This window comes from Cryptomeria japonica, chromosome 2 (genome assembly GCF_030272615.1).
Source record: "Cryptomeria japonica chromosome 2, Sugi_1.0, whole genome shotgun sequence".
NCBI lineage: Eukaryota > Viridiplantae > Streptophyta > Pinopsida > Cupressales > Cupressaceae > Cryptomeria > Cryptomeria japonica.
Window position 1 is genome coordinate 139,863,035 of NC_081406.1, and position 12,002 is coordinate 139,875,036.

A 12,002-nucleotide genomic window follows, 5' to 3' on the forward strand; every position below is an offset into this window, starting at 1 on the left:
AGAGGGGGGGGTGAATCAGTATAGACAAAAGACTATCCTAAACCGGTTCAACGATAATTACTCCAAATGACTGGCAAACAGTGACACCGGTTTGAAACAGAGTGCAACCAGTAAAACCCAGAACAATTAAAACAATCATAAACCAGTTACCCACTTAGCTTTCCACTCAGCTCAAAACTACACTACCATTTCACCCTTATGCAAGAACAGGCAATCTATCATCATATCTTCACAATAGTCAGTTCAACATATTTTATTGACAGGCATAAAACACAGAACCATCATATGCTTAACAGGCAATAACAAAGCATCACAAGATAAAAGCATCACACATGACACACATATTTTTCACGTGGAAACCCAACTAAGAAAAACCACGGTGGGGATGAATACCCACAAGTTGTTTTTGAACTCTTTGGAAGTTCACTCTGTTAGGAGCCTTGTCCGGTTAAAGACATTACAAAAGGTTCTACTAGGAACCGATCATGTTAGAGATCACCCGGTTAAGGGATGGCTACAATACCCAGTTAAGGGTTAAACCCTGTTAAGGGTACCTTGTTAGAGGATTTCAAGAACTCAATAGCTAAAGGATTTCCAGAGATCTCTAGCTTTCTAGATCTCAATAATTTCGAGTTACCCTGTTAAGGGATTTACAACAAGCCACTTATGGCTACCCTGTTAGGGGATTTTCCAACTGTTGAGGTGGTTAGAGATCAACAGGTATTACAATGATCTGGTAACAGTACTCAATGCCAATGCAGATCCTCTTAAGCTCCTTTTCACCTTCTACAATTACATTCTGCAGGTATCACTTCTCTCCTCTGGTCTGGCAAGAATCACGTATCCCTTCCCTTGGATACTCACACACAACGTTTTTGCCAACCTGTTCTGAAAGAATCACAACATCAACCTTATAGAACAACAGACAGGTCGGTAGCATAAACCCTAAACCCTAGACCTGTTAGGTTAAAGAATTCAAACAGTTCAATCCTGACCGTTGATCATACTGTATTGCATGCAACAGATCTTGAATAAATCTCAAGACATTCTCCATCATTCATTATCCACCGATTTCATGGCGGCTGATAATCCATCACGCGTTTTCACCATTTACATAATTCGCACATTCCCGAGGTAGATAGGGATAGTCTTCTTCATGCAAGATCCTTCACGTGCACAAGGCTGACGTGGCAACACGATCTGTTCTTTGTTATACTACTAACTCATCACACAAATATCACCGATTAAGTCACACAGGCTTGAGGTACTCCAACCGGAAATCCTAAAGTGGAAACTACCTACCAACCAGTAGTCATACAATGCTTCCATGTGTTGGTTCCCATGACTACATGTCGGTTCACCTTGAACAAATATACCGCTTTACTTTGGCATATATACTGATTCTCACATATGTCGATTCTCTCTTCATATCACATATTGACATCAATGACAACATACAATATCATTATGTCCTCATACCGGTTCACATAATGCCAACAATGTACATATCTTTGACTATACGCCCACTTGTATAGTTTCAATGTGTTACTTGTATGTTGGTAATTTGCCCTCTATATTTATAGGACATAATTTATAAGTTTATAGATCATTGTATGTGGCTAGGTCGACTTGACCAATATTTGTGAATATTAGTGATACCTAGATTATGTGTACTTAGCTATAAGATAACTTCACTTGTCAAAACAAAATTAGATACAAATGCAAATTGTTGATTATCACATGTACTATGTATGTGCTAGATTCTAAGTTAGCTTTCACTAATAGCATGGAAGTGAAGGATGTGAGGAGTTATCCATGATATGATGTAAATTTTGTTTAATCGATTGTCACACTATCATGTAGGTGAAAAATTCTAGGGGCTAACCACCATATCTTAAGGTCTAGCTAAATGTCACTAGTAGCACAGAAGCAACAAATGCCAATAGCAACTCATTGTATAACACAACTTAATTGGCCTTCACCATTACCAAGCAAGTGATTAATGTCAACAGCTACCCCATACCAGCTTGAACTTGGCCAAGGCATGGAAGTGATTGATGTCAAGATCTATTGACTTGAAAGGTTTAACAACCTATGAAAATCTTATTAAATACCTTATGTGATGTGCATTGAGACACTTAATGCTTACTGTTAATGGCTACTAGTATGTAATGTTTGCTCATCATCACAGTTGATGTAAAGAATCAAGGAAAATGATGAGACTTATGGTGTAATATGAGATGCATTGAAAAAGATTTGTTAATTGAGATGCACTTAAGAAGTAAATGTTAATTAACTAACTAATGGTGAGATGTATGCAATAAACACGTCCACTTCCTATTACTAGTTAGCTACTATGTATGTGTGATTCAATTATTATATACTTGTATAAAAATAATCTTAGATGTTGTGCACAGTTTTATATTTATGGCCTCGCCAATGATGACAATAAATAATATGTAATGCTTGTTTGCCATCATAAGCAATGTTGGATTGGAAAATGAATGAAACCCATGTGATATGGAATGCACCAACATTCCTTTTTTTTTTTTAATCTTGCAATAATGCTAGAACTGCTTCCTTTTCACTAGCTAATCACTATATATAGTTGTTAGGTTATCAAGTTATTCACATTGTATATGAATTGAGTGCTTGATTTAGTCACTATTTATGTGTGATGCATGCAATATGTGATTCCTAGAACTACTTCCTTTTCACTAGCTAATCACTATATATATAGTTGTAAGGTTATCAGGTTATTCACATTGTATATGAATTGAGTGCTTGAATTAGTCACTATTTATATGTGATGCATGCAATAGTTATCACAAAGTATGGGTGTAAAGTATCCATACTGTGTATATGTAAAATCTCTAAACTAGTCACCATGTGTACCTATGATGTGGGTACAGAGGAATCACCCTATGTATAGGTTGTATATGCTTGATCTAACCTCCATGCATATCTATATTGTGTATAAGAGATAACCACCTATGTTGGAGTGACACAAGCGAAAGCTAGCCACGTGTATAAATGGTGTATGATTGAGCCAATTATAATGAGAACATGGTTTGGTGTGTTTAGCATACTAATGATGGCATGGAACCAATACTTGATTGAAATGCTATCGATATATATTAAAATCAAAACATAAGCTCAATGAATACTCCGATTTTATCTTAGATATGAGGATGTGTTTGATATATTATTGGAGTCCGAATTATGTAACCTTTGATTTGTAAAAGAGATATATAGATTGGAACATTACAAATGAACCTTTGAGATTTGGATATGGATCTAAGGGTGACCTTGAAATTGGGAGCTTGCCACATTCTAGTGTAAGTATAAGAGGGGTAACGCACAATCGTCACCATGACCATAGTTGGAAAAGTTATTAAAGAAAAGGCTGTAACTTAGAGGTAATTATTATAGTTAGAAAACTTGTGAAACAGGCCAACCACATAGAAATATCCAACCACATAGAAATATGTTGAAGGTACATCCACGGAGTCCGTAACCTAAATATGGAGCCATGCATATCGTCAACCATATGTGAATGCTTAGATTGAAAATTTACTTTGAAATGGGTATCTCAAGACGTTAGTTTGAGAGTGCAACCAAGATGAACATCTTTCCAAATGGCTAAAAAATTGGCACGGAAGGTAGAAGCACTTTCTAATCTCAAAGCTGGATCATTCCTCAAGGGAACACATAAGAAGACCACAAACATTCAGGTTCTAATTACTTATGGAAACTGAAAATAGGTGCTAGAAGCATTTTCAAATCTCAAAGAAAAAAATAAACTACAATTATTATTAAAATCAAAAGAGTGACTAAAGGAATTAAATGTCAATTTTAAAAACAATCAAACCATCAGCAATATGTTCCCTGCCACCGACGAGCTTAGTCAAGCCCAATCAAACATACTATGGTATTCATATCCTCCGTCATTAATTTGTTGATAGTCCTTTCAGTTTCAACAAGAAGAATTTAGCGCGCCTTGCTTTCCTTAAGCTCGTGAAGCTTCAAAGTTTGATCCTGTGAACCGATGAATAACCTTACCAGCATTCATATTTCTCTGAATCTGTACTGAGATCATTCCATATGAATGCCCAGAGGATGTGTGCCATCTTCTTTTATCTGCATTTAAATGTCATAATACAAAGTTCTGATGTACTTGGCTGAAGTAGAGTTTTTATACAATTTGCATGCCACAGAATATTTAATACCATAAAGCCATTGAAATGTCACAATTAATTAACTAGAAATAGTCGGGTAGAAATGCTACATAGTCTGCCATTATCACTTGATACGTATGAAATCTACAAGTTTCAATGGAAATTGAAGTAAAGTCCACTTTCAAAAAACTTGTTACAAACCTAAATCTCATTCTCCAGACAAGCATGCATGCTTATTGAATCTAATCTACAAGGGACCTATATCCAGGATAAGATTAGTACAATTCACATTTTATCAAATTCATAACAGTTGTGATCCCGATAAAATGGCTCGGCATGCTTTGGTATGATATCAGTACTGATTAGCCAGACATCCAGAAATAGTAGCATGCAACTGAAGAATCATCAGTCCTACTTTGCATGAAAAAAGATCATCCTCCAAAAATAGATGGATAAAACTAATTTGTCAAGTGCACATACATTAACTATTCCCTATGGCCATCATAAATTCACCTTCACAGACTACTTCTCCACCAACATAAGCCTTCCCTTCCATCTTTGCAATACCAAAGCGTTTCTGTAACTTTACCAAATTCATGCGCATAACTAATGTGTCCCCGGCTATAACAGGTTTTCGAAACCTCACTTTGTCAACTCCTGCGAAAAAAAAGTTCTCACGTGAACCACCCTCTTCAGGCTGCAACATTACAAGGCCGCCAACTTGTGCCATTGCCTACACCACCAATTGTTTGCATTATAATAAACTGTAATTAGGATTCTATGTCCAATGAACAAGATAGAAACATATTGTGATAAATTTCATATAAATAATAATAAATTATATAAAATAAACAACCTAATATTTCCTTTGCTGATTTGTTTTACTAACAAACAAGCATCTAGTTACCCAAAATAATCTCTACTTGGACAGGTTTGACTATAATCTTCCCAACATTACAGAACCCATAAAGACAACACGCTAAAATATCTTTTAAGGTGGCACATTTTATACAACAATACAATATATGCCATGACAGCTTGATAATAGAATGACTGCATTGCAATCCATTTGATGCTTTCTAAGAGAGCAAGATATATTAGAGCACTTAAATCCATTAAGATCATAAGGAATGATTGAAATATATCCGATTCTTTTTTAATTCATTTGTATTTTAGTCTTAATCCAGCATGGTGACCTGGCTGTTACTTATTGGTCGGCAAGAAAAGGAATTTCAACAATAATCCATGTGATACATATGAGCATTCAGACAAGGCAAACATAGACAGAAAAAATTACCTCTACCATAAGAACTCCTGGCATAATTGGTCTCTCAGGGAAATGGCCGGGGAAGAAATTATCATTTATGGTCACATTCTTGATGGCAACAGCACTCTGACCAGGCTTGTACTCCACCACTCGATCAACAAGCAGAAATGGAAATCTAAATCCAAAAATGAAAAACCTTTAGCATTAGCATAACTTGTCATTTGAAATCGCAAACGCATAACTAAGATTGGTAGAGGTTTCACATGGAAAATCACATTCTACAAAACCACTTAACCCCACACTACAGACACTAAACAAAACCTAGTGCTTTTTTGGCATAATCAACATATGGAAATCCATCACAGATTTACTTAACCATAAGCAACTGTGTAACAGAATAAAAACCCGGAAAATATAGCTCTAGATAATTTACCATTAGGCATTATCTGATTATTCTGTGCAGATGAAATAATATTAGTATATTAAACAAAAGGGGGTTTACCTGTGGGGTAAGATATCACGAATTTGATTGATATCAAGCACCGCTGGAAATGCAGGGTACTCTGTCATGAACCATAGTGAACTGTCAGAACATCACTCAGATAATCATGCTGTTAAAATTTAGATCCCCTGTTGCAAAAGTAAAATTCCAATTTATTGAAACAATACAACACATGGAATAGCAAAGAGAATCTTCATAAATTACAGGTATTTTGCAGGACTAAATCCTTGAAAATCCTGAAATGGACTACCGCAGAAACCAATCCGTAAAATTTGGAAAATGCATTTACATAATTTCTTACTGGTGGTTTTAAGTTTTAACCACCAAATGTATTTGGTTTGTTTTGGCATAGGATTGTGATTGGAAAAAGCACTATATTCCATTGGGATCATATGCAATGTTATCTGTGACAAATTGGGAATGCCCTAGCTGGAAATTTTTGGGAGGATATAAGGAGCTCTGGTCTGTAATTATTTTTGAAATTCATTCTCTTAACTATTATGGCTTGCAGAAGTCTAAAGTGCTGATTATTGATCTTGTTCATATGAGATGCCATTTAAATAAGTGTTTAGATCATCTTGCCAGCCTTCACATTGATCTAGATAAATGAGAAGGAAGACACTATAATGTTGGCTTTGTAACCTCAAGGCATATAATAAAATCCATCGTTCTTATAACTGGAAGAAGCAATATTTTGAGAAAAAGATTGTGGCAATTTGATATTAAGAGAATCAACCAACAGTAACTCAGCTGTCTATATGTTACTGATAATATGCATTTTCAGGAGCCAACGTCTGATTGTACAATTTGAAATTAAAAAATTCAAATGACATTCTTTGTTTTTCTTGTATGGAAGGTGAACTTCCTGTTGGCAATATGCTGGAATTGTTTATGTGTTGTCATTGATGTCAACACTATGCTCCAGTTGGATATGGTTCTTTCCCGGTTGGTTACTGCTATCCCGGTTGGACTTGGTTATCAGTGATTCTGATCCGGTACGATCAGATTGGTTGTTTCGGTTTTGGATGGTTATTCAGGTTGGTTATATACTTGTCACATTCAGTTGGTTCATGATTTGGTGCTCCGAAAGCTATCGCTTATGTTCTGGATTACTGGTTGGTATTTCCTGGTACCGGTTGGCTTTACCAGTTGGTGATATTCGATGATTTGGTTAACTGATTTTGGTCCGGCTTATAGAAATAGTTCCTAACGTGCTAAAGGCGTTCTTGATCGTGTCCTAATTGTTTGGTGGTTTCGTATTGGCTGGCGTGATGTTTGGTGGTCCTATTTGGATCCGGTTGGTTATTCTGTGTTATTGCACTGAGGGTTTCTACCAATTGTTGAAACGTACTGATATAGGTCTTAGCGAAATTTCCGATGGATATAATTGATTGGAAATTTGAATTAGGTCCATGCTATGTAATGTAAATCATAATATTGGTCTGGTGCTATCGTGTGATGTAATTTTTGCAATTATGGTTTATGGGTTTAGGGTTTAGCCGACCTTGTTATCAAGGTTGATGATCTGTATTTATAGGCGACTTATTCATGTAATTTGTAGATCGGTAAGGTTATGTCTGCATTATCAGAGAGAGGCAATTGTGCGAACAAGGTTATATCATTCAGCGAGACTTGAGAAGGTTTTAGTATTGCAGGGCAGACATCTGTGCTTAACCGGAACTGTATCAAGCATTAAGAGATGCTACTTTCACAATTCATTTTCTCCGAATTGTAGTCCGATGTTTATGTAAGTCAGTGAGACTTCTTTTTGTGATGAGCAGTGAGCTCTAGGCAATTGGCCTGATTGCAAGTGCAATCCCCATTGTAATTATTTCACATACGGCTGCAGACTTATTATCTGACTGTGGGTAGGATTTGCCACCATGGTTTTTCCCTTTACCGGGTTTTCCACATCAAAAATATTGGTGTTGTGTGATCTGTGCTTTCATGCTCTATCTTTCACTATGTTGTTTATGTTGTGCTCTGGTAAATGGTTTATAATCTGCATTAATTTCTTATACTTGTGGAAAACCGATTCCCCCCCCCCCCCTAGTTTTCTCCCGGTATCAGAGATTCTAACAATTGGTATCAGAGTGAGGTCCTCTCTACACAAGCTTAACCGCTTGAGGAGATCTGATGGCATCAACTTCTACATTTAATCACTACTGGAAGGAGAGTCCCAGATTTGATGGTACAAATTACAATATATGGAAGGAGCGAATGAAGATTCATCTAAGATGTCTTGGAGCTGAAGTTTGGGAGATAACAGAGAAAAGGTATACACCTCATCCTAATTCAAGAACTTCGGCACCTCCTAATGAGCAGAAGAAAGCTGATAATGATGTCAGAGCGAAAGAAGCATTGTTAAGTGCCCTATCAGATGAGAAGCTGTTGAATGTCATAGAACTGGAAAATGCAAAGCAGATTTGGTTGAAGCTTGAAACTCTTTATGGAGGTGACCAAGCAGTAAAGATTGCAAAACTTGAAGGTTACTGGGCGAGATGTGAAACTTTGAAGATGGAAGAAAATGAGAAGTTAAATTCTTTAATGGATAGAGTGAATGAGATTGTCATGGAAAATCAAATGTTGCGGTGGAAATGTTAATGAGGATGAGGTTGTGTCTTACAAAATGAAGGCTACTGCAATAAATGAACTACAGACAATGTCAAATACCCCAGTTACCAGAGATACATTACTTGGGAAATTGACTGCTTTTGAACTTGAAGAACTTGGAGATCAAGGTGCTACTAAAACTAAGACTGCATATAGAGCATTTGCCTCCGATAAGCAAAAGACAAACTTAAAGGAGTTATATGCTAAAGAATTAGAAGACATTGAGAGAGAAGACAGAGAACTTGAAGAGTTGGAAGCCCTAATTGCCAGAAGAATCCCTAAAGGACTAATTAGAAGTAAGTATGAAGGAAAAGTTCCTTTTAAATGTTTTTCATGCAATAAGATTGGTCATTTTGCTTCTAGATGTCCTGAAAGAGCTGCTAGGAATCAAGAAAGATTTATGAGGAATTATAAACCTAATCTAGAATATCAAAGCACACCTAGATTTAGAAAGAATAAGGATAAATCACGTTACTATGCTGGTGATGATGATTTTGGTATTACTGATGATGATGAACCTGTGAGTGTATCTGGTAATGGAAGCTCCGGTAAAGATTGGGTCTTTACTGATGATGATGAACCTATGAGTGTATCCGGTAATGGAAGCTCCGGTAAGGATGATTCTCCAGAACCTGTCATTGATGTAAATCATTCTAAGGAGAAGGCTCTAGCTACTAAACTTGAAGAGAAGGATGAATGAGTTATAGACAGTGGTTGCTCACATCACATGACTGGCGACAAGAGGAAATTCTTGTCTTTGCAAGAATTTGATGGTGGACTAGTCAGATTTGGAGACAAGGCATGGAGGATCAAAGGCAAAGGAACAATATCCTTGGAGGGTAAGACTAATACTGACGATGTTTATTATGTTGAAGGTTTGAAGCATAATCTTTTGAGTGTAGGTCAAATTGTGGATAGAGGATTTCATTTACAATTCAAAGATGGAAAGTGCAAGATTATCAATAGATCTGATTAAGTGCAAGATTATCAATAGATCTGGTTTGGAAATTGCATCTGGAACTCAAACCGAAGGAAACATCTTTCATTTGAACTCCGATGAGAAGGCTTGCTTGATTGCTCAGATTGATGAAAGTTGGCTATGGCATAAGAGGATGTGTCACGTGAATTTTGATTGCATAGTGAAGATCAGCTCAACTCAGGTTGTCAAAGATTTGCCCAAGATTATCAAACCTCATATTCCGGTATGTAGAGAATGTCAAATGGGTAAGCAAGTTAGAATTTTCAGAAGAATACATGATAGATCTAATGAAATTCTTGATCTTATTCATACTGATTTGTGTGGACCGGCAAGGACTAAAAGTTTTCAAGGTGATAGATACTTTATGTTGCTTATTGATGATTACTCTAGAATGATGTGGGTTGCATTTTTTAAAGAAAAATCTGAAGCTCTTGAGAAATTCATAATTTTCAAAGCTATGGTTGAGACAAAAACACAATTGAAGATAAAATGTTTACGATCAGATCAAGGCAGTGAATTTACATCCGGTGAGTTCAACAACTTTTGTGAGAAGCATGGAATCAGAAGACAATTTTTTGCACCTAGCACTCCACAGCAAAATGGAATAGTGGAAAGGAAGAACATAACCATCTTAGATGTTGCAAAGTCAATGATGATGGAAGCCAACGGGTGATACTGGTAAGACTCATTATGAATTATGGTTCGATCATACTCCTACTGTCAAATATTTCAGAATTTTTGGAAGCAAATGTTATATTAGAAGAGATGATGCACTAGGGAAATTTGATCCTAGATGTGATGAAGGAATATTTTTGGGTTATTCTACTAAGAGTAAAGCATATAGATGTTATAACAAAAGATTGAATAGGATAATGAAAAGCATAAATGTCAAAGTGGATGAGCAAGATAATAATCAAATCAAATCAGATCATATGACTATGGACCGGAAGATGAAATTGTCAGATAAGAACTGGTTGTGCAAGAATCAGTTCTGAGTATTGATACAGTTGCTCTGGTAACATCAGAAAATTCCACAGTGACTGTTGATGAGCAGAAAGAGTCAGAAAGTCAAGAAAATCCTAAGACTCCCAGGTATGTGAAGTTGAATCATTTTGAAAATCATATCATTGGAGACGAGGAAAGGTGTGATGACAAAAAGAAGGTTAGATGCTGAAGAGGTATGTTTAATTTCTCAAATTGAATCGGAATCATTTATTGAAGCAAGTAAAGATGAGAATTGGATGATAGCTATGGAAGAAGAATTGAATTAGATAGAAAAGAATAAAACATGGGAATTGGCTCCTAGGCCTAAAGATAAAAATGTTATTGGAACCAAATGGGTTTTCAGGAAAAAATTAAATGAGGAAGGTCAGCTAGTAAGAAACAAGGCTAGATTGGTTTGCAAATTATCAAAAGAAGATGAATCTTCGAGAGTGAACCCATCTAGATACAAATCAATGATTGGTGGATTGTTGTACTTAACTCAGACCAGACCGGATATAATGAATGTTGTCTGCATTGCTTCTAGATTTCAGTCTGATCCGAGAGAAAGTCATGATATTGTTGTTAAAAGAATATTCAGATATTTGGCAAGAACAACAGATTATAGGTTATGGTATTGTTGTGACCTTTTCACACATCGCCCCATTGCTAACGGGGACCCCCTCTTTGCCAGCTTCTTGCATTGTTAGGTTAGGGTTTTGGCTGCTTAGTGGGCAATTTTGCGTTTCCCGTGCCCGAGTCTCGGAGTTTTGATCATGCCTAGTGTCGTCTAGGGTTTTTGAAGTTATAGGATCAAGTTGTAAAACGTTGATATTTTAATGATCCTAAGTTTTTGCTAAGTGTAGACCTATTGAACGTTAACGTGTTTTTAAACACGCGCATCAGTGATTTTAAAGTGCCAAGGTATTCACAGACCTTTTGGACTTGTTTTCTCGCTCCTAAGGTATTATTTAAGTTGATTTCACACTTTATTCCAATGTTTTCCTAGCATTTGCTCATCTTTTTGGAAAGTTTGCCTAAGTTCAGTCTAAATTTAATGTTTCTAAGTGATTTTGAGTGGTTAAAATGATAAAATCCTAAGGGAAATCCATATTTCAAGGGTTAAAGGGTCAAATTCCATGCTAGAGGTGCTTTTCCCCTCACATTCCAGACTACCCAACCCATTCCCCCACTCAAAATCCATACTACACATGGGTTTCCCCTGAAATCCATACTGGCTACTATTTTCCCCCACTGTTTATGCATACCCAAGTCGATTTTCCCCTGGAAGTGCTAAAATTTGGCTACGTGTCAGGATTTATCCAGACTGCCATCAATTTTCCACCAGGAGTGCGGATTGGAGTGCGGACAACGTTGAGGATGATTCCATGCCTGGGTCGATTTTCCACTAGGATTTTTGTGACAACTAAGTGCAGATTTTTGTCTAGGTTTCCATCCAGACAGGGATCGATTTTCCCCTAA

At 36.6% G+C, this 12,002-nt stretch overlaps 1 protein-coding gene across 1 annotated transcript in view; it reads right to left on the bottom strand.

Moving 5' to 3' along the window:
• Positions 1-4,235: 4,235 nt before the first annotated feature.
• Positions 4,236-12,002, bottom strand: part of LOC131073219 (uncharacterized) — a 71,012-nt gene continuing 63,245 nt past the window's right edge. Inside the window, exons 2-4 of the mRNA XM_058009607.2 lie at positions 5,948-6,008; positions 5,476-5,620; positions 4,236-4,911 (exon numbers count right to left, since the gene is read on the bottom strand). Of these exons, the coding sequence (XP_057865590.1) occupies positions 4,660-4,911; positions 5,476-5,620; positions 5,948-6,008 (458 nt within the window). The 3' untranslated portion in view covers positions 4,236-4,659. The remainder of the gene's footprint in view (positions 4,912-5,475; positions 5,621-5,947; positions 6,009-12,002) is intronic.